Source organism: Sinohyriopsis cumingii, chromosome 4, assembly GCF_028554795.1.
Source record: "Sinohyriopsis cumingii isolate HCF-2022 chromosome 4, ASM2855479v2, whole genome shotgun sequence".
Taxonomy (NCBI): domain Eukaryota; kingdom Metazoa; phylum Mollusca; class Bivalvia; order Unionida; family Unionidae; genus Sinohyriopsis; species Sinohyriopsis cumingii.
In genome coordinates, this window is record NC_142964.1 from 107,765,845 (window position 1) to 107,790,951 (window position 25,107).

At 36.5% G+C, this 25,107-nt stretch overlaps 1 protein-coding gene across 1 annotated transcript in view; it reads right to left on the minus strand.

Annotated features, from left to right (window-relative positions):
- The window catches only part of LOC149801846 (small ribosomal subunit protein mS29-like), a 66,146-nt gene that overhangs the window by 11,881 nt on the left and 29,158 nt on the right, over positions 1–25,107 (minus strand). Inside the window, exons 7-10 of the mRNA XM_089956216.1 lie at positions 17,919–17,993; positions 10,200–10,279; positions 3,739–3,817; positions 2,218–2,277 (exon numbers count right to left, since the gene is read on the minus strand). Coding sequence (XP_089812342.1) covers positions 2,218–2,277; positions 3,739–3,817; positions 10,200–10,279; positions 17,919–17,993 — 294 coding nt within the window. The remainder of the gene's footprint in view (positions 1–2,217; positions 2,278–3,738; positions 3,818–10,199; positions 10,280–17,918; positions 17,994–25,107) is intronic.

Here is a 25,107-nt window from a genome sequence, read left to right on the forward strand (position 1 = left end):
TCATTTTTAAGTAATTGTTCAACTGAAATGATAACCAGTTACAAGTTACTTGGGGTCTATTCCAGGATCTATGATTGTGGGATTCACACATTTTTCAAAAATTACTCCCAAAAGAATGATTTAATATATAAAAATCACACATCAGATTTTCAAATGTTACCTTTATTACCTCATTAAATCACTCCTATATTCCGAATACATAGGCAGAGGAGGGCATATTTCATCATTAACTTTCAGTTCTAGAATAAAGGTTATTTTAAAAACAGAATATATTAACCTATGGATATTGGGTGTCTTTTTATTAGTGAAATATAACAATATAAATGAAATTATCACCAAATAAATGCTGGTGTTGGCTAATCTAGAGCTAACTATGATTTGTTTAAAATTTTCACCTTTTTACGACCAAAAATTTCAGTTATGGCACATCTAATACAGAATTTTGAACTTACATACTGAATATTTTTTTTCCAAATTAAATGAACTGTATTTATACAAATATTTACTGTGGATCATGCAAAGATATCAACACTCCTTTTGCAAGTCTTTAGTCATGGATTAAATTCCCCCATTTTATTATATGCAACAGTATGTGTAACCTTGATGATGTCATAGAAGATCATTATTTTATCCAGATTCTCTAGGTTTCTCCTTCTCAAAGAGCTAATAAAATATCTAAAACACTGACACTCTCAAATATAAGTTACTATAACTTAACATGCAATAAATGAACAAGAAATAATATTTTGGGGAAAAAAGGGTAAAATATCATCTGTTTGATGAATTCTGACTGCTCATTAACTGAAAATGTGTGAAAAGTACGGAACAAATCTTAAAAATTATAAAGTTCACTTATTTGAACTGAAATACAAGAAAAATGTATTTTTTCCCTTTTCTTAATTTTTTGTAAGCATCTAATGCAGTTGCTTGTCCATATCAAAGGAACAGCAGGTAACATCGATTACCCATGTCTAATAATCAAAACAATGTACTTTCTGTGAATGAATTAGTACAAAAGTTAGGGCCAGCACTACAATTTCATGCACATCATTATAGGTTAACCAATGGTGTAGCGTATTACATCTTGTCCATGTAATGTTAATGCTACTGAGTGATACTGCTAATTTCTCCGAATACTATCAAATAACTCTCTGTGCTAATTTTTCCAAAGTTCATGTTGATGAACTATTAATGAATATGGCAAAACTTTAAACAACACTTGTGTTACAACTCTATGGTCTTAAACTAAGTAACAGAAAAGAGCAAAAACCATCAAGTTTTGCAAAATTCAATTTATTTCCCTATAATACAAAGTGAAAATTAATCTTTTTAATTACAAAGTATTGTGAATTTAATCCCAAATAGTCCCATATGTTTTATCACAAGTCCAAATGTATAAAGTTCCAACTGAATTTCAGTGGTATTCCAAATAAGTTCCAAGATTGAATGTGTTGATGTGTCTGTAGTCTTAAACGTGGTGATATGCCAATGGCCTGAAGTGTGATGATATGATAACAGTCTTTTGATATATCACAATAATATTATCCAAAAATGTTCTTGTCTGAATTCACTATAATTCCAAATTAAGGTTTTGTTCCAGTCCAAGATTATTATTGACAAGCACTTTGTATTTCCAGTGAATAATAATATGCATAAATAATTCCACCCAAACAAAAATCTGAACATAACAATAAAGCTGATTCTGCTTCAAGAATAAGTAATTTTTTGATAAACAAGATTATATAACCTTCTACTTGACCTAGGTGGCAATTACAATTTTCTGAAAATATGCCATCACTTAATGGAATTTCCATTCTACAAGATTCTGTAGTCAGAATGAAGATCATATCTTTTAACTTAAATTCAGGTTAACATGTCTATATTAATAATGATCTGAATATTTAATCCACACTCATTGAGAAATATTAGCTATGTATTGTTTTTAACAAAATAAATGTCCCTAGTCAGGTACACAGTGAACTTGATTATGGACAAGGTCAAGTACAAAATACAGATTCATAGAACAGAATCATTAAGTAAAGCCAACAAATAATACAAAATAAATATACACATCTGAAAAAATTATTGATTTTTTTTTAGTAGTATGTCCAAGCATAAATTAAAAACCAATACAAAACATGATTGTCTGGAGATTCAAAATTAGGAGATAACTCAATTTTATGGGTAGCAAAGATACGTCAAATGGACTATACATACCCATGTAGGCAGGAACATCTTTTTAAAATTATGCACAATGGTTAGCTTTGCTGCTGGAATCTGGAATCACAATTGTACTGAATTATACAATCATATGGAGAAATACATAAAATTGTATGGTCTTATTTATTAGGCAACCCTTGCTGATTCCTAATAATGAACCATGACAATATTTTCCAATGAGGTGTTCAATAAATAAATAAAATAAAATAACAAGCAGTAGAAAATCTAAATCAATATTAAAACTAAATTTAATCTTGTTAGCTCGAACACCCAGGATTACTTATACTGGTTCTACAGACCCTGTAGAATCAATATAATTCTACAAGAATGTATGTTGACTATAACAATTGATTTCCCAAACTGACTGAACAGGCTCCTTACAAGTAGGAGGCAACTGAAGTTCTCAGCATTTCCATAGCCTGTTTTAGAAGGGTGCTGAACCTTGCACTCCCTAGGTTTGTGCCATTCCCTCTCTGGGGCTGCCCTTTCTTAAATCTCCCGAGCTTTAATACATGGCACATGGTAACCTTCAACACATGCATTCTGAGTATCAACTATCATCATTAACTTCAATTTTTCACTTACAGTGCAAATATTACATTAAATACACCAGTGGAGTGCATGATATTGACCGATCTTATAGAGATGGTAATGCCAGAAGGGCCTTTTTACTGCATTTTAAAATGTACAGACTGGCAACCAGCACCCTGTCCTTAATAGTGTCTTGGGACAACACTAGGTTTATGTTCACATAAATTTAGCATACAATGTAGCATATGTAATCCCTGTTGGCAAAAAAGTGATAAAGAAAAGGATAACATGTATAAAATAAACAATTCTAGTACTAAAAGAAACTAGAAAGATTTTTAGTTGTGGTGCTGATTCCACACAGATTGATGCATAAAAAACAATTGGGGACACATCCAGAAAAAGTGCTGTGACTAAAAGCATAGCAGTTAATCTTTAAATAGGTGACAAGACATTTCTGTATGTAAAAGGAGAATGGATTAAGTAAAGTAATGATTTAAAAAATTATCAGGACACTTTTCCTTTAAAAACATTAACATCAAAAGTTTGATGACTTGTTTTTACTTTTATATTTTAATCTGGAGGCAGGAATTTCTGCAAATTTTTAGATGGACATAATTATGTATAGATTCCTGTTTTTTCTTCTCTCAGGTTTCCGCTGTCTGACTGGCTTCTAACAGTGTAGACACAGTTCTGATCATTATGCACCCCCCAGCAGATCTGGGTCATTGCTGTTCAATATACTCTATTTTGCTTTCATATTATCTGTGCCAGCAGATCATGGTCCATGCTGTTTGATCTGCTCATTACAAACTCAGCTGTTTCTACAATGTACTCCAGGAGATTTGAGTCAATGCTCTTTGAATCAGGTTTATGCTGGTTGATCTGCTCATAACAGCATATAACCCGATCTGCTGATGCATTATGCAATGGCAAATCTAGGTCCAAACTGTCCATAATTGAAAACACTGAATAAATGATTATACTCACGAACTGCTTATCTGCTTCTCTGTGTGTTGTGTTCTGCCAAAAAGCATTCAATCCATTGATGGACACGAGGACCTTAATTCTTGGAGGAGAAAAATAAATTTATTACTGATTGATAATGTTACTGCTAGCTAAGAGTGGAAGATCTGTGTGGACTGAAGTAAACAAATATTTGGCCTTTTATTAATGCATGCAAGGTTTAGATTTCAACCTCTATTTCCTGTCTGTGAAGGAGGGTTAATTGAAATTGAAGAAGTTCCACACAAAAGTAAAGTCAACAAAAAATATTAATGAGAGTAACACAAGTAAGAAGCTGGAAAGCTGTCATCAGTACAAAATATTAACTTCAAGCAGACATACAAACTCTTGCATGGAAACACTCACTGCTTGCACTCTTGTATCATAACAATTTGATACTGAAATTAATTTTCAATGGCTTGTAACTGGATCATTTCAATAAAATGTCTCAGTACATAATTGTCTCTTTCAATGTGAAATATAATGATTGACCCCAACAGATGAGAGTTGAAGATTGACTTTGTATTCATTTTAACCTAGGTTACCAATGAAGTGGGAGATAACTGCATGACAATTTGGAAGATTAATTTACTTACTCAAGCATTTTCTATGTAATTCCCAAAATGCTTGCCCCTGCATATGGTTAAAAATATGGAAGTTCAAATATTCAAAATATTGCTTCTTTTACTAGCTTTCCACCTAAATAATGTCCAAATAATTGAGTATTATTATTACTTTGTCCTATATTATTATTATTATTATTATTATTATTATTATCATATTAATTCAAACATGTCATTACCTAAAAGGGGTGTTGGACTTCAAAATTCACTATGTTATTTACAGTTCTGAACCTGACTGCACTCTGCAGTTATCTGGCAAGTATGGTCTTTTACTCCGATATATAACCTACGGTTTCTAAGCATGTGACAGTACTGAACCAATTAGAATTGGCAGATGGAATCTGCCAACTAATCAGATGTGGCAAACTGATAAACCTCAGTCTAACACAATTCTTATGGTATCAACCACATATGAATAACGTTCTGTATATTTCATTATATAAACATTCTTGCAACTTATGTCTTACTCTGTACAAAACTCTGAGACAAAAAGTCTATATCCTCATTTGACTATATAGTTTTCAGCAGCAGAAAAACAGTTCTCTAATGGATAAGCTATGGCAAACCAATGACAGGGTATTATGGTACTAAAAGAATTGTGCTTGCTAGGGAGGTTGCCACTAAGCATAAAATAAATTGCATTACTTCATGATTTAACAGTTTTTATATCAAGTCAGCATGTTTCAAATATAACTGCTGATAATAAGTTCACTGTAACTTCATCTGAGTGTAAATTTATGTGAATCACATACCTGTAATTACTATCTGAGTGTAAATGTATATGAATCACATACCTGTAATTACTATTTGAGTGTAAATGTATATGAATCACATACCTGTAATTGCTGTCTGTGTAAATGTATATGAATCACATACTTGTAATTACTATCTGAGTCTAAATGTATATGAATCACATACCTGTAATTACTATCTGTGTAAATGTGTATGAATCACATACCTGTAATTACTATCTGAATGTAAATGTATATGAATCACATACCTGTAATTACTATCCAACCAATGACATCATAGATCACAAACAAACAAAAATGGCATCATAAGAACTTGATAAGATCAATAAAAAGTTCGCTTACCGTGAAAGACAAACAACAAGAAACTTCATAATAAATACACGTGTCATGATGTTCCCATCAAGCAGCCACATAATTCAGAAAACACATTTGGTATTAAATGGGGTAATACAGGCATGTAATTTGTGCAAGAAACAATGCTGAATGTAAAATGTCAAACCTTGGCAAGCCAAGGGTTATATAATGATCAACATGGTAACAGCTAAAACTCACTGACAAAGATTTCCTACAGTCATAATAAATATGGGATTAGTCAACTAGTAATTCAGTGTAATTTGACTCCATGGATCACAGGAAGTCTGAGAACATGTCAATGAAGTGGCACGTTATCGAAAATAGTGAGAAGCTCTATGTTAAAATTTATGCAACAAAAGAGCAACTAATTCACCACAACTACATGCGCTTGCACTGCCCATTGTTCAATGAGCTAAACATGCAACACTAATATCTTAAAAGAATCATCTCTGATAACATATGGAGATTTCACATGCTGTAGTAAATATCCACCCCAACCCTATTATGATGCACAGCTGGTTAATCTGGAGTCTATGACACTACCCCCATCTTAAAATTTCTTAATTCTTCTGAATTTGTCCATTGAGTCTTTCAAGGTTCTAACTGTAACCCTACATTTGCCTTTTCTATTACTAATATGACTTGGATCTCTGCATTTGGCACTTTCTTCAAGAATATCCATAAACCTGGAAGTTAGGGATGTCCTGTCCTACAGCAATGATACGAAGAACTTCATAGTTATAGTATCGGCACTTCCAGAACGGGTGGATAGTAAGAATGAAACCTGTCCCCAGAAGCACCAATGGATTGTAGCAGTCAATGAGATCCCCCCCGGTAGTAAATTCAACTACCTCTTCTTTGTCCCTATCCCTCCTTGCAGGTGGAAACAGAGGCATGCACCCAGCCTTCAGCAATTTCCTCATCCTTTTTTTAATTTTATTTTTGGTCATTGTAAACTTCCTGGGAGGAGATATAACATTTTTTGAGGAAGCAGTGGATAGATCAAGTGGGATCTCTGTGGCAACAACCTTAGGACCATTGGCTGACTGGTGATGGTATGCCTGTCCAGGCTGTAGGTCTGACTTGGACATCCGGTGGCTGGCTCTGGAAAACCCATCGTCATGTCCGGTGGAATATTTTCTGACCTTGTATTATGGTCTGATGGGCCTCATGAAGGCAACTCTACACACCTTGATGGGCCCTGGTCATGTCTGCACCCTGATATGCTGGCTTCAGATATTGGTGGCACAACCCACTCTGGCTTCTCTGATGTCAGGGAAGTGGCAAGTTGATCTTCAACGAAGTAATAGCTTGATATAGACATGGCAGGTTGAGAGTTCATGGCTGCATGTTTGACTCTGGTTCTTCAGCCTAGGCCTCTTCTGAGAGTTATCATGCTGGCTCGCATCCATTCTGTATGACACCCATCCATCAATCCATTTGTTCTTTGAACGGGTGGGACACCTGCACCAATTTGAAATGGCCCAATGTGCCATTTTAGCAGGCTGACTATGATACTCTGATGGTCGTACAATCCACATATAGTCCTTTGGATGGAGTGCTAGACAGAACCCATTGGGTTCACCAAAATAATCCTCAGGCAGCCCTTAAATGTCCAGTCTATGCTGCCTACTGGCATGCTTTTTTCAGATCGTTTATTTTTTTAAAACACTTCTCCTCCAGATGACACCATGGGCATATGACACACATTTGATCATACAGTCTTGAGATCTCTTTTAATGAAAATCCAGCCAGACATAGCCAGCACTTCATTCTGAAAGGACAATAGGATGAATCAGCTTAATAGCCCAGCCTTCTTGTTACGTGTGTGGTCTCTCACACCACATGGTGTTACATACCATGAATGAATTCTTGATGAATTTGTAAAGTATTCCCATTATAGAATAATCCTAGATGTTTAAGAGAATTTGCAAGAGGAATCCACCAAATCATGAGAATAACCTAGTTATTCCCAATCATAGGAAGCTCAACTCTGGTTGATCAGGCCAGAGCTTTACAAAACCCATTTGACTCGTGGTAGCTACCTATTAAAACTGAAAACAACCTCAAGGTAGGCGATCAAGAAAATAAGAAGGAAAGAACAGTACGTATAATGGAACGGAAACTTTCTACAACTCTTTCAGTCTTTTATCCCATTGGAAATCCATCGTGGTAGGTGCTGTCCTCGATAAAGCAACAGCCTATCAATATGGTATGCTTTAGCCAGTTGTGTTTGAAATTTCTTCACCATATATGTTATGTTATCAATTTTCTTCATAATAGGGTAGGGACCCTTCCCAGGTGATGTCATCTTTTGGCATATACCTACTTTACGCATAGGATCATGACGTCAAACAGGCTGACCCACTTTAGATCTTTCTTATGCCTTTAAATCATAATGTCTTTTCTGGTACAAAGCATTCTGTTTTAGGTATTTCCTGTGCAGTTTTGTGAGGTTGTTTCATTTTCTCCCACAATGTCATCATCGGCATGCATTCTCTTTGCAACATTTTCATGGACAGGTGCCCAACAAAAGCTAACATTGGCAGTGTCACTTCTCTACCCAACATCATCAACCTTGGGCTTGAGTGTATCGATGTTCTATATGCCATCATCACTTGAGGCAAATCACAGTCCCAGTTATTTTGATCTTTCTCAAACAATACACTGTAAGCATGGTAGCTACTGTATGATTGAATCTTTCCATATGGCCATTTGCTTGAGGTCTTAGTGGTGTTGTTCTTGCTTTGTTGATGGATAAGAAGTCACACATGCCGTGAAAAATCTTTGATTCAAAGCATCTACCCTGATTAAAGTGGAGCTGGAGTGGTGTGCCAAACCTGCAGACAAATTCGGTGACAATGGCTTTGGGTACCATTAGTGCTTCTTGGTCTGGTAGAGGTATGGCCTCTGTTCACTTTGTGAAAAAGTCACACAGTGTCATTTTGTACTTGTTACCATTCTCTGTACAGGGAAGTGGTTGTAAGATATCAAGGGCAACCTTTTCTATAGGTTCACAACTAAATATTGTCCCAAGGGTACACAATTCGGCTTATTGGAAGGTTTACGTGTGTCACATCTGTCACACCTCTTACAGTAATCTTCAACATACTTTTTCATTACAGGCCAGTAGAAGTCCTGTTTAATTATTCCTAATACCTTCTCAGCTGACCAGCAGTTGGAATGTTATGGAAGTATTTGAGAACATACATTTGAGTGCCTCTGGCACTATCAGATGAAGCTTGGAACAACCAATAGTGTCATCAAACCATCTTTTGTACAGCATTCCACCATGCAACTCAAGCCGGTCCCATTGTTGCCTTAAGGTTTTCAGTGAGGAAGACTTTTCTGATATATGTTGCCATTCCAGACGAGCGCACCCTTCATCCATTGGTGCCATTATTGATGCAATGTTTGGGTCTTCCCGTTGATGATTTCTATTTTCTGATGGTTCCCATCCACAGAGCAACTCTTGGTTTGCTGAGAAAGCAGACTCTTTATCAGCTGTTTGATTTCATGTAACAGCTCTGTATCTGAACAAACCAATTTCTTGTCAGTTTCTTCCTCATACCGGGTTGACACTGGTTTAAGTTTAATCAATTTATGTTCACTGTCTTCATCTGAATCCATGTCGCTTTCAACTTCAACCTGTCTTCTACAGGTGACACATGGATTTCTCGACATTGTGTCAGCATTGGAATGTTTATGGCCAGGGCGATGTGATACAGTGATATTATATGTGCCCAGTTCCTGAAGCCATTTTGTGATTTGTCCAGAAAGGTTATACAAGTTCTTAATCAAGCTAATAGCTGCATTATCAGTTCTCAACAATATTTGTTATCCATACAGATATGAATGAAAGCTTCTTACAGCAGTAATAACAGCAAGTAATTCTTTCCTTGTCACAGTATGATCTCTCATGAACGTTCATAGCCTTACTCATGTAAGTTATGACTCGTGACACGACTGCACCAACAGCAGTGTTGCTTGCATCAGTTTCCAATAAGCCTGCTTGAGACTGGGCAGCAACCCATAATGCTGTTTACAATCCCCTGGAGGACAAGAAATCCAATGCCATGATTGTGGTTGTCCCCACTTCCACTGAAGTAGAGATTATGCCCTTCATTTGTTGCTATTTCACCAAAGTTTTCCAGTGCACTTCACAGTGACCAATAATGGTCCAGTTGTTCCTTTCCATGTTGTGTGAGTTCTTTCAACTTTCCCATAGCCCTCAGTGATCTATCTTTCCATGTACCGATGATGATGTTGAATCTTCCATGGATCTTGATAGTGGGGGCACCAGTAGCATACCTGTCACCTCCATCCTGGTGTCCAGAGGAAGGCATGGTGGTTGACCTGGGCTGTGACCGATCCAGTGTGAAAGAATTGCTACTTGTCTTTACATGGTGCATCATGACACACAATATGAAGACAACGATAGGGACAAGAAAGATAAAAGTTTCATCTTTACAGAATGACTTGTTTTGAGTCATTAAGCTTATATTCCTAATGCTACCATGATCAGGGAATGTATTTGAGGGAGAAATGCAAGCGATGAAATACATCATGAAAAATGTATTAAAATATAAAATGTCTGAATCCAAAAAGCTAAAATCTATAAGTTTCAATCAAAATAAGTCACTTTTAATTATTTCAAAACATTTTCAGGTAACATGTCTCATATCCATCTAAATTATTTTACAATGAAAAAAGTTACCTTTTCTCACTTGCTCTAATTCTGATCTCCCTAAGCAAAGCTCCAATACAATCATCAGCAAATCTTTGTCTATTTAAACCCTGAAACACAATGTTGAAGAATTTACATAGAGATATTTCAATACAAGTCTCTCTAAAGAATACATAACTTTAACTATGCTCTTGTTTTGAACAGTGTTTCCATGTTATGAAGACACCTCTTCAGCAATGATATGAAGGCCTGGGCTGGCATGTCAAACTCCATGATGAAAGCTTTGCTGAATGACTAACCAAAATCTTATCAAACTGTTGAAGCCACCATCACCGCATGTGGACAGTAACTGCTATGCCATACATTGCAATAATGTGGGCACAGTAAAAATGTGGCCTTATAAATGAAGTGGCCTCTCATATTGGTGGAAAAAATGGTATAAATGCACTGTTTGCATCAAACAATGCGCCCTCTGCTTGGGAGATGGCCTCTCAAAAAAAGGTGGGATTTATGTCTCTGTTTTGACACTGTCAAAGCTTGTATTGAACTCAAGAATGAGACACATTTAACTTCATTCTAAAAGTGTAGGTGTAAAAATAAATATATGTAAGATCAAAACCTCTCTTTCTGGCCAAAAAGAAACAGCTCCAAAACAAATACTATATTTAACGTATATGTTGGGACACCATATTTGTTGGGAGACCATAAATTAATTTTAAAAGTAATTTTTTTGTACACCATATGTTCTGGGACACGTCATATTTTTTTTTTAGTCTTAAGCTGTGGGACACCTATAAATCATTTGCAAATTACATGTCGAAAAATGTACTCCAACTAAAATTTTATTTTAAAAAACAAAACTCTTTAATCTACTGCAGCAGCATCTCATCAATACAACCCTTCTCCTGTACATGTACAATCCATTCTTTCGGTGGTGCATGCATATTTCTTTTAGCTTTCTCATACTGTGAATAATAGTTAGAGGTAACACATCATCTGAAGAGGAAACTGCAAGGACTAAACAAAGTGAGATATTTTCAAATCTACACCGGTCTAGCTGATTCTTACACTTTTGACCCCCATCTTATCTTCAGTCCATCCAGGAATGTGATCAAAGTACACTAGAATTTCATTCATGGTAATGATCATTTTGTTGGTGAAATCATCTGCTTCTCTTCTGGTCTTCATGAATTCATCATATGATTTTATTTTCTCCAAGTCTTCTGGGCAACAATGGGTCATCGATGTCTGTGCACAAAGCACTAAAGTGTGTTCCATTGTTTCAATTTATTTTCAAAATTCCTGTGAATACCAGTGAAAAGGAATCAAAGTTAGCTTCCATATCTCAGCTGTTTTTGTATACTCAAAAAAATAATAAAAATTAAAATTTGGCACACTTAAAAGAATCCAGTCGGATTCCGAGGTCAGCTTGCTTTGTAATAAAATAATAACCTTTGTATTGAAATCCTTAAAAAACATACAAACGGCTTCAGAATGTCCAAAGTCGGCTTCCAAGGTTGGCTTTCTTTGTAACAAAAATAACCTTTGTCTTTGATGTCCTGTCAGTAAATTCAAAGAAGGAGTTTACTTCTTGCTGCCAGTAGTGCTTATTTACCACCCAGGTTCTATGTGCTTGACATCTATAGTTATAATTAATACAAAAGAGCACTGATGTCTGCAGGTAAATAGTAAATGTGAATGTGTTTTCAAATAATGATTTTTATTTGTGGGATACTGTCATATAGTAGACTTGGATATAATTCAATCTAATTTATTTTGCACCTAATACCGTGTCATGCGTGAATGGCACTTGTCTTCCATATATCGGTTGATTATTTCCTCTGTTTGCGAAATCATTTGCTTCTCTTTTGGCCTTCAGGAATTCATCACGTGATTTTATTTTCTCCAAATATTCTGGGCAACGCTGGGTCATTGATGTCTGTTTGTGAAACACTATATTGTGTCACTTTAAAATTTGTTCCATTGTTTCAATTTATTTTCAAAGTAGTGTTGATGTCTGTGGGTAAATAGAAAGGATACTTTTGCAACCCATGCTGGTGAAAAGATTGTCATTTACACTCAAGTGAATGTGTTTTCAAATAATGATTTTTATTTGCGAGATACTGTCATACAGTAGACCTGGATATAATTCAATCTTGATTATTTTAGCAATGTATAGTCTTTTTAGCAATGTACAATCTGCATATCGCCATTGCCATATTACTGAAACTACTCCTTCTAAAAGTAGTTAATGACCTTCCCTCTGCTTTGGGTAGTGGAAAGATTACAGTCCTCACCCTCCTTGATTTGTCTGCAGCATTTGACAAAATAGACCATGATAGATTACTTCACCATCTCCAGCATGTATTTGGCATTCATGATACATCCTTACTGTGGTTCAAGTCCTACTTGGTCAACAGGACACAAATTGTGTCCACAAATGGAATACACTCCAGCCCAGTTGATTTATATTGTGGTGTGCTACAGGGGTCTGTTCTTGGACCTGTTCTCTTCATTGTATACACTAGCCACTCTGAAGTGTCATAGATCATCATTCAGTGTCTCACCAATTGTATGCTGATGACACCAAAGTTTACAAATCTAGCCACCCAACTGAAGTTGATGCTACCATCCAAGGTGTAGAGAGGTGCATTTCTGATGTGAAATCATGGATGACATATAACAAGCTGCAGATGAATGATGATAAAATTGAGGCCATTCTGATCAGAACAAAAGTCTTTCTCATTCACACCCTTTACCTCAAACAATAAATATCAGCAACACCAACATTAAATTCACTCAATCAGTACAAAACCTAGGTGTTAATTTGGACAGTACTCTCAAATGCACCAACATGTCATGAACATATGCAAGGCTGCATATCTTGAACTGAGACGCATCAGCTCCATTTGCAAATATCTTTCAGTTGATGCCACTAAAACACTTGTGTATTCGTTAGTACTTTCAAAACTGGACTACTGTAATTCAATTCTGTCTGGTTCGTCTCAATATCTACTCCAGAAACTTCAAAAAGTTCAAAACATAGCTGCTCGGATCATACTTAGAGTACAACGATCAGAGCACACCTTCCCGCTGCTCTGTACCCTACACTAGCTATCCATTCAATCCGGAATCAAACACACAATTTGTTCTCTGTGCTACATTTCACTGACAGACTCCAGTCCAACATACCTATCTGACCTCACCTACGTGTAAACACCAGCAAGATACTTAAGTTCCTCTTCTGACAATTGTATACTCATTATTTCCACTATGAAAATGAAGTCATATAGACAATGTTCTTTTGCAAACCAGAGCCCAGCAATGTGGAATGAACTGCCCACTGAACTTAGACACAAAGACACAGTGATCCCATTCAAGAGTGCTCTTAAAACTCACCTATTTCGACTGCAAGAACAAACTTAAAGACCTAATAATGTTTCCTACCTTAAATGCTGTCAGCATGTTTTCATGTTTTCTAATTTCATGGTGTTTGTTTTTTGTAATCATATCATTATATGTTTTTTTATATTATAGGTGTTGTCTTATGTTGTAAAGCACTTTGAGCTTCTAAAGATTAGGCGCAATACAAAGTCCTCATTATTATTATTATTATTTTGCACCTAACACTGTGTCATGTGTGAATGACAGTTGTCTTCAAGTTATTGGTTGTTTATTTCCCTCGTTTCTGATTTTGTTGGATCCAGTTTTCAGTCAGATAACATATTCAAACTTTAAAGCACAGCCACACACAATTTGTTTCTCAATGTTCATGTCAATGTTCATGTCAATGAACAAAGTGGTGTGTGTTATTGGAGGTTAAGTGATACATGCTACAGTGGAAAAATGGAATAAATGATAACAATACAAGGTTTTTTTTATTAACAAATAGGCATTTTATTTATCTAGTTTAATGCAACGTGCAGTGGGGGTGGAGTACAAATGCAATACAAATTTATTTCATTTCTTAAGTCTTGGGACATATGACCTAGGTGAAAGTTGCTCCATAAGTTCTGGGACAGGAATAAAATAATTATTTTATAGTGTCCAAACATATACACTAAATACGGTAACTACATCATGCCAGGGGATCATGTCATTCTAATTTGAGTTTCTGCTATCAGCCATTCAGATATAAGCAGTCATAAGTAATGTCATTGTGACTGGTCGAAAGAAAATCTTAACAAACACAAGCTCAAGATTTGAATGATCTACTGTCCTGGTCATTTCTGCTCATTATTTGACAGATAAAAAATGTATCTATGAAATAAGACTACATCCCAATACAGAACACTTTCCAATATAGACCACATTTTCCAAGCATGATCAGCTATATTGACTAGGAGGTTTCAGAATGGCAAAATTTATGTATGAAATAAGACCACATCCCAATACATAACACATTTTTCACTGGGTGGAAAGTTTTCACTGCATACAAATTTAGTAGTTATGTAAAGTTGCTTGATGAAATAATAATGTAAAATTTTTGTCAAAATCTGCTGACAAATCGCAGCACATATGTCGAGTTAAAGTTTTTTGGGAAATTTGGATTAAACTGAACAAAAAAGGAACTGCTAGAATTCAAAAACCAGTTGGGCAACCATAATATGTAATTTAAAAGGGCCATAACTCTGTCAAATACAATCAAATGCTGACCATCATCAAACTCATCTGGTTGCATGTGAATCTGGTTAAACTCAAATTTAAAAAAAATGGACGAGACAATGCAAAGATGATGAAGAGCTTTATCTGTGTAAAATACGGTTAAAATTATTCATCTTAATCATCAAACTCATTTAAGACTTAGCAGATTAAGAGATTAGGTAGGTATCATCCCAAAAATGTGAATCCCTGGGTGTTTATTAGCAATCAGGGATCGTCCTGGGCTTCGCCAATGTCGCAAATTGCGATGTTTTTTCCTTACTGGCGACAAAAATATCCCATCTGGCGATTTTTTTGGCGACAGACTTTTTGGTTATTTAATTTGTACATACAATCATGGATTTGGACTGGATAAATTAAAAGGGAGAATGAAAGGAAGCCACAAACTTGACTAAGCAATGCATTGGAATCAATCTGTTATACAAACGATCCTTTGTTCGTATTGACAACCCCATCTTTACAGTGCATTGTTACATCATAATCTGCTTATGCTGACATCTGGGCTGAGTACTGTATGCTGTGATACTGTCAGTCATGCTACCGAACTATACCTACAACTGACCGACTTCTGAAGATGCAAATAGAACAGATACAATTAATTGAATGGCTGATCCTTCTGGTTTTTTTTTTTTTTACCAATACAATAGTTTTGCTGAACCTTCATAGAAAACTGATAACCTTTGAAGTACCGACTACTGTATATAAATACAAAGCAAATGGAAAAAAATCTCAATCACAATTATATCTGTCGCCAGTACAGCATTTTACTCATTGATCTTTTCCTTTTGCCATCAATCCGTGTTACCGCTGCAGAGACTTAAACTCCGCAACAAGAAATAGCACAAAAAAACCACTTTTGCATAATTAATAATTATTTATTTCGCAAAATACAGGAGTGAAAGAATCCCTAAATTGGGTGTGAATTTATGCTTATATATACGGTCCAATATTGCCAGGTGTTGACTTGTGTAAGTTTCATTCGTGGGAATGGAGATCCTATTTTGCTTGTCGAGAAAATTCATACAGCATTCAGTGATCATTCTTGGGATTTAGGAAGCAATTCACTACAAGCTTTGTGAAGCTAGCAGCTAGCCTTGGGGGGGGGGGGCTGCTGACAGACTACTGGTGTCACCTGTCAGCACTGTAGACTGTGAACGTGGATTCAGTAAGATGAACCTCATAAAAACTGACATCAGAAATAAACTCTGCATTTCATCTCTCGAGAATTTAATGAGAATCAGCATGTACAGATGTGAAAAATTTGACTTTGAAACTACACTCAACAAGTGGGCAGCCCTAAAATCGCGACGGATCTTCATGTAACACTTTGTAACATTTTGTTAATGCTTGTTGTAATTAGAGTATTAACTAACCCATCTTTTGTAATTTTCATTGCCTGTTACATTAATAGACTAAATTAACACTTGAAAAAATGTACACTACTTGTTCTGGTGACACGTTTTGAAAATTGGCGACAAAATATTGAGGTTGGCGATTTTTTTGGCGACAGCTTTTTAAAAGCCAGGACCATCCCTGAGCAATACAAATGCATATTCTAGGTTGAAAAAATGTCACAACTTTGTAAGAAATATTTTAAATCATCCCATCATCAAACTCAACTGAGACCTTGCTGTCAAGTTTCACATTAATTATGATTACAAATTAAATGAACAATATTATTGAAAGAATTGTCACAATCTAGCTACATTGCCATGTAAAATATGGTCAGAATCAAGTCATCATCAAACTCAAGAGAATTCCTGTAAAACTGAAGCTTCTCAAAAGTGAATTCGATTGAAATCAAAGAAAAAGTTAAATGCAAGAGTATGAAGCCAACTGGCATTAATTAAGAGCAATAACTTTTAGAAATGCGCTCTCCATCAAACTCATCCAAGATTTTGTTCAGCTAGTGCTTCATAGCAAATCTGGTACACTCCCATCTCTCGTGAAGCTTACCCCAAGACTGAGATGAATATATAGCATAAAAGAGGGCATAACTTTGTGAAACTTGTGCAAAGTACCATGACTGTTCAATGTACTGATCTTCTAATGATGACCGCAATATATACCAAGTTTTGCAGCAATTCATTACAAACTGCAAGAAAAGTTGCATTTACAAAATTCTGTCATACACAACATCCAGGTAAAAAATGCCAATAACTCTGATAAAAATCAAGGAAGCACAAAGATTTATCAATATGTGCATTTGTAAATGATGACCATAATATATACAAAGTTTTACAGCAACCCATAAAAAAAAATCTTTGATGTATTCACATGATTCTGTCTAACATTGCATTCAGCTACAAGGACAATAACTCTTAACAAACATTGTGGGGGCAAAGAGGATCTGTTGACATTTTCAGCTTCAGGTGATGACCATAACATTTACCAATTTTTATGACAATCTGTCCAAAACTGCAGGACTAGTTATGTTAAAGAGATTGTGTTGTACACAACATTAAGCTAGAAACAAAAAGACAATACCTCTAATAAAATGTGCAAGCACAAAATGATTCGTTAAAATGTGCATCTTAAGTGATGACAATAATATTGACCAGTTTCATGGCAATCCACTAAAAACTGCAGAACTAGCTGTGCTAACAGGACTGTCATACCCTGCATTAAGCTACAAGTGAAAAAGGTCAATAACCCTAATAAAAATAGGTGGAGCAAAGATATTTATTGACATATGAATTTTTAGGTGATGACCATAACACTTACCATGTTTCATGGCAGTCCGTCAAAAACTGCTGGACTAGTTGCACTAGCAAGATTGTACTGGACAGTATGCCAGATACATGGACACAATGATTACTGGATACACCTGATTCTGTTGAAAGTTGTATAAAATTATCTGAGTGCCAGAGTGTTCACAAGCTTGTGCATGGACAAACCGATAGATGGACCCAACTATTTCTATGTTTCTGCCTTAAACTTGGGTTCAAAAGCAGACATCAAAATCAAGTTCTGGTAATATTTGCAGTCTCCTGTTTAATGAATATTAGCTATGAAAATGTTGTAGAAATTATTTATCTAGTCTTAAGTAAAGCCAAGTAGCTTCAACTGAGATTTTATCCTACTTACAAAATCAATTAATTCCTGCAATGGTGTGCCTTCTTCAGTTGTCTCTCTTTTGGACCATACATATGTCTTTGTTGTCTGAAACAAAAGTAAAATTATTTAAACAAACAGAAGCTATTATGCTTTTATGCAAGGATTCATGTTGGTGATGTGTAAAATTTACCTTTCTGGAATCAAATACATAGCCTCACATATAAAGGTATAAACACATCTGAGAAACAAAAAGTAAATACAAGTTTGTACAATATATATCACTTCCTACTGAAATTTACTTTAATAAATAAATTAATAAACTTAGATATGAATGTACATCACTAAGAATTCCAAGTAAGTATATATCTTCACTGTTCCCCTGCAAGTTATCAACTTTTTCTAGTAAAATATATTTCTTCGATAATACTTACCCAATCATAAATACCTTACTACCTTGCAAATCCAGTGCTCCCAGATTAAGTCTTTTTAGCTAAAAAACTAAAAGTTATCTGCAATCCTAGGTGGCAATTAGAGTGATCTCTCTTGATACCAGGATTGGATCCAAAGCCAGTGAAATCATCAGTTACCACTGAAGTGGAAGGCATGCTCTCTATATGAATGTAACTGCTGGGCTGGGATGGCATATGTGTATTATGATGAGTATTATTGAAGAAACATATTTTAGTAGAAAAAATTAATTCCTTCCTCAAATATGTTACCCGATCATAATACCATAGGAGAATAGGTAAGAGATGGATACATCCCCTTACACTGATGACACCAGCTCCTGTTTCCTATGGTAAGGAAAACAAGATGGCCCCTATCGCTTAACCGGCTTGAAGCAGTTGTTCCGTTTTTTAGTGCCGTTTTCATGATATTTGTGCTTGTTGCCTGTTTTCATCTTCGTTGTTGTGTTCATTATGTATTGGCTGTTAAATTCATATGTGTTTCTTCATTTCCTTGTTTTGGAAATGAGAACAATTAAGAGTTTTTCTCAGCCGTCTTGCTCCACTGTTTTTTAAGCCGCCATCATGTGATACTCGCCAGTCAACCAGTTTATGCTACGATGGACCCTCGTTAATTGCTTTAAATGATCACTCCTTGGCTCTCCACTCTACATTGTGCTCTAGACTAAATGAACTGGGACTACATTCATCATTACCTAAATGTAAACAGAAGCGAAAAAAGAAATGTTGTTTCAAAGCTGGCCGGCGTAGAACAGGAAGAAGAATCCCAGTTACCTCCCTTATTTTGGCTCAACAATTTAAAAAAATTTCGACCATTAATTAAGATAACTTAATTCAAATCCCTATTAATTCATCAACCTTTGAGTCAACTATCCAAGAAATACCTCTACGCATTGCATTATTCAATGCCCAGTCAGTACGACCACCGGAAAAGCACACAGAAATATTTAATTTTATCAACGACCAAAATGTTGACATATTTTTCCTGACAGAAACATGGCTAAAAACATCAGGCAATGAACACAAGTGTGCAGATCTAACACCCACTGGTTACTCCATCAAGTCGTTCCCCCGTAATTCTCGCGCAGGTGGAATTGCTGTATTCTCAAAGAACTCCATGATAAAATGTCTTAACTACACCACAACATTCAATTTCGACCACACATCGTTTGAACTAGTCCAAACCACACTCACACTGGAGCAAAGGTCAGTCTATTTTTTCTGCCTATACCGCCGTCCGCCTAGTAGACAAAACAAGCTGTCTGATTCTCTCTTTTTGTAGTAGTTCCCCGAATCTCATGGAGTATGGAAATTCGATAGGTGGCAACCTGACTATTCTTGGAGATTTCAACTTTTACTTTGACTGTCCTGGAAACTCAAATACATAAAAACTCATAGATTCCATTAATGTTTTCAACCTCAGTCAGTTAACCAACCCACCCATAAATATGGTCACATTTTAAACTGGATTCTTCATAGACCTGATGATAACATTCTACGGTCCTCCCTGGTATCCCATGACCTTGCATCAGATCACCTCTGCATTATATGCCATCTGGACGTATCAGTCCCTAACCCTCCACCTTTATCTGCTACTAAGAGAAACCTCTGCATGATAAATACAACCAAACTAATGCATGACATCCAAGCTAACCTAACAACTTGTTTACCTCCTACCACAGAACAACTCGATAACTGTCTGCGTTCATAGCTTGACAAACATGCCCCAGCTACCAAGTGCAGAGTATCAGTTCAAAAGTGTTCTCCATGGTATAGCAGTGTTAGGGACCAGCTTCGCACTGCTAAAAGAGACTGCCGTAAAGCCGAGAGGCTCTGGCTTTCCACCAGACTCAATATTCATAAGCAAATCTATGAAGTCGCTAAGAAGAATGTCACAAATATAGTCCATGCAGCGAAATCAGCCCACTACACTACTGAGATCATGGAAAGTTCCAGCTGCAAAGAGCTCTTCGAGATTACTAACAAGCTAATATCAAGGAACAAATCAACACCACTTCCAGCTACCTTCTCTCCAGTCGACCTTCTGGACATGTTTGCAAATTTCTTCCGTGACAAAGTACAAACCATTAGAGATAAGCTTGACACCACAATTTCAATTGACTCATCATCACCATACAGTTGGGATACAGAATTTAAGCGGCAACCATTAGCAGCATTTAAACCTGTCTCTATGGATTTTGTACGTACAATCGAGATGAAGAGTGCACCAAAGTCATGTGAACTTGATCCAATTCCAACATCACTGCTGCTTGAGTGCTTACATCCAGTATTGCCTTCACTAACTGATGTTATTAATACCTCTCTCTCATCAGGGGAATTCCCATCATTTTTCAAAACTGCCATTGTAAAGCCTCTGCTGAAGAAACCAACACTAGACCATAATGATTTAAAGAACTACCGCCCAGTTTCTAATCTCCCATTCATATCAAAAATCTTAGAAAAGGTTGTTCTATCCCAGCTTGTATCTCATCTAAATTCAAACAGTCTTTTCAGCAATGTACAATCTGCATATTGCCCTTGCCACAGTACTGAAACTACTCTTCTAAAAGTAGTTAATGACATTCTCTCTGCGTTGGATAGCGGAAAGATTACAGTCCTCACCCTCCTTGATTTGTCTGCAGCATTTGACAAAATAGACCATGATAGATTACTTCACCATCTCCAGCATGTATTTGGCATTCATAATACATCCTTACTGTGGTTCAAGTCCTACTTGGTCAACAGGACACAAATTGTGTTCACAAATGGAATACACTCCATCCCAGTTGATTTATATTGTGGTGTGCTACAGGGGTCTGTTCTTGGACCTGTTCTCTTCATTGTATACACTAGCCACTCTGAAGTGTCATAGATCATCATTCAGTGTCTCACCATTTGTGTGCCGATGACACCAAAATTTACAAATCTAGCCACCCAACTGAAGTTGATGCTACCATCCAAGGTGTAGAGAGGTGCATTTCTGATGTGAAATCATGGATGACATGTAACAAGCTGCAGATAAATGATGATAAAACTGAGGCCATTCTGATCACAACACAAAGACATTCTCATTCACATCCTTTACCTCAAACAATAAATATCAGCAACGCCAACGTTAAATTCACACAATCAGTACAAAACCTAAGTGTTACTCTGGACAGTACTCTCACATTGCACCAACATGTCATGAACATATGCAAGGCTGCATATCTTGAGCTGAGACGCATCAGCTCAATTCGTAAATATCTTTCAGTTGATGCCACTAAAACACTTGTGTGTTCATTAGTACTTTCAAGACTGGGCTATTGTAACTCAATTCTGTCTGGTTCATCTCAATATCTACTCCAGAAACTTCAAAAAGTTCAAAACACAGCTACTCAGATCATACTTAGAGTACCACGATCAGAGCACACCTCCCCGCTGCTTTGTACCCTACAATGGTTATCCATTCAATCCAGAATCAAACAAAAAATTTGTTCTCTGTGCTACGTTTCACTGTCAGACTCTAGTCCAACATACCTATCCAATCTCACCCATGTGTACACACCAGCAAGATACTTACGCTCCTCTTCTGGCAATCGTATACTCATTATTCCCACTATGACGACAAAGTCATATGGACAGTGTTCTTTTGCATACCACGACCCAGCAATGTGGAATGAATTGCCCACTGAACTTAGACACAAAGACACTATGATCCCATTCAAGAGGGCTCTCAAAACTCACTTATTTTGACTGCAAGAACAAACGTAAAGACCTAAGAATGTTTCCTACCTGAAATATTCTCAGCATTTTATTTTTTTATTATAATGTTTTTCTAATTTCATGGTGTTTGTTTTTGTAATAATATTTTTATATGTTTTTTATCTTAAAGGTGTTGTCTAATGTTGTAAAGCGCTTACAGCTTCTAAAGCTTAGGCGCTATACAAAGTCCTCAGTATTATTATTATTACATGTATTATGTGAGACAACTTCTATAAAACTATAGAAAATATACTCCATATGTCATGGAGCAGATTCAAAAGGGAAACATTTTCCCTCCAGCAGAAGACATTAAGTCATGTCCTTATGACCCAGGAAGGTAACCTTTGCTCCATGTCTAAAGGTCACACCAGATCGAGTTGAACCTGTTAGGATGAAAGATCTCCAAGATAAAAACTGGAGAAGTGTAGTCAGATTTCCATCCCACAGCATCTGCAATGTTTGTGGCAACGGTCCTAACTTCATAAGCTGAGATGTGAAGCAAATTCAGTGCTGTGGGTTATTTTAAATATGGGGAACAAATAGCCCACTTTACCCAGGACTAAACTATTTGTTGCTATATTGTCCTTTCAATCTTTGAGGGCAAGAGGCACAATCTCCCTTGATACAATGGCTCAGTCTGCTTTAAGTCCAACCTCAGATCTTCTTGCACTGGGTCCTGCAGTTGTCCCTGCAATGAAGTGTCCAGAGTAGACAGGAATTATTACCAAAATTAGTTTACCCATAAACGGTAGCCTGTTCATGGCAATGAAAACTGGGGGAATCATTAGTGATGCTGACCCATCTTTTTGGAACTGCATAAACTGATCCATCAATAGGACATGCATTTGCTAATTCTACCTGCTATTCACCAAGGCAGTGAGGAGGCAAGATCTATATGAGAGGTGAAACAATGAAGCTCTTGAGAACAGTTCAATGTGTCTTGTTCAGCCAGGTTAATACCCATCACAAAATCCACTTAGGCAAGGATCAAATGTCACTGGGCATGTGTAATCCAAAATGAACAAAGAGTGGATGCATCTCTGTTTGTCCAATATCCTCTCTTCCAAGAAAATGCCATATACCTGTTATTGTGGAATGGAGGTTTTAATTGTGATTAGTGCTGTTTCTTGTCAAAGAGTCAAAGCAAGTTATATATTAAGGTATCGAAGCCTGCACTGATATAAAGTACTCTTGTTCACACCACTGAGAAATATTCCATTGCATTCATACGTCCTTAAGTAGGATGGCCATTTCAGTTGACGGATTCTCCACCATTTATTGTATGAGCTGTTTGTGCCTAACGGTGTATTTTAATAAGATCAAAACATGCATGTTCAGGAATTCTGGGCTGTGATGAAATATCTGCTGTCATGGTTGCTTAAAGCAGATGAGGAAATACCTCGTGATTCTGTGTGAAATTGATAAGGCTGATCCAAGATTTCCCATTTGAGTTGAGTAATCAGTATTAGGCAACATATGGACTCCTTAGTTTCCTGTATCATTTTGATAACCGGAAGTGTTAGAGGAGGAGTGTATACATTTGGATGTTACAATCTATAAAAAATCCAGGCCTTTTGGATCTGGACAGGTGAGACAAGGTTGGGATTTTGGCATTCCACCTTGTTGCAATAAGTCCATCACAGGTTGATCCATTCGGACACCTATTGAGTGAAAACCAAGGGATTTAGAGACCATTCTGCTTGTATTACTTGGTTCTTGTGGGATAATGAGACTGTCAAAACATTAGACAGCATAAATGTTGAACTTGGATTTGGATTCATTATTAATGAGAACACTTTCAAAAATCCTGTCCTACCATTTTAGACAAACCACTACAGAAGAGTTGTTGGACATAATGGGAGCGCCATTCCCATGTAGGTTCTGCAGTCATCAATGAAATGCTTTCAGAGTGGTTTTCATGTAGAGAAAATTGATATGTAAATAATGATCCTGAGTAGGCAACACTCCACTGGCATTCCAATATTGGTAGAAGACCTCCTTCCCCAATATTCGGTGCTTGCATCCATACAAATCATGATTGCTGGAGATTGTGCTTCAGGGTTCATGCAGGTAAGATATGACAAAATGCAAGGACTTTTCAAACACTTTTCAAGGACTTTATTTTGAATTTCAAGGTCTAATATCTGAACTCACCATAGATATATACATTTGTAGCACCTTCAGACTGACTAGTGGCTCATGTAACTGCATTTTCCACTCTAAATATAACTGCTCCGGTGGCCTAGTGGTTAGAGCGTCCGCCTCGGATGCAGGAGGTCATGGGTTTGATCCCCAGCCAAGTCATACACAAGACTTATAAAAATGGTACTAACAGCTGCCTCGCTTGGCACTCAGCATTAAGAGGTTAGTGTTAGGACTGGTCAGCCTGGTGTCAGGATAATGTGACTGGGTGGGACATCATGCTACATGTCTGCAACATGATGCCCCAGTGCTAGACATCACTATAAACTGAAACATTGCAGACATCAAAGCGATATAACTGAAAAATTGTTAAAGTTACATTAAAAATCCAAATCACAACCACATCTACTCTAAATAAAGTTTAATATGTTTCATTTGATTTGTAAGAGGCGTTCTTGGAAACAAAATATTTTCAGATGTTGACTGTGTAGTGAAGCTCCATCAGATGGGGGTGGGGGTAACATTAATCCAGCCATTAATATTTTGGAATGTGACTCTGGCTTAGATATAATGTCATTGTCTCTGGCAAATGTCTGGGTTTTGCCTTGGATTTTTTCCCCAAATAATCCAAACTCTTGTTGACACTGATGCTTTATTCTGTGCTGGGTCTCCTTAACCCATTTATGGCAGCCTATCCATTCATGATCAAAAACACACTTCCCAGGCAGCATTTCTATTAGGAATAATTCACCTTTCCATTTCATCATATGTCTTTCTTCAAAACAAGGCTACGAGATGCTTGGTAAGAAAGAAAATGCTGCCAAATTGCCATTCCCACAAAGCTGCTACATGGAAATACTGAGTAA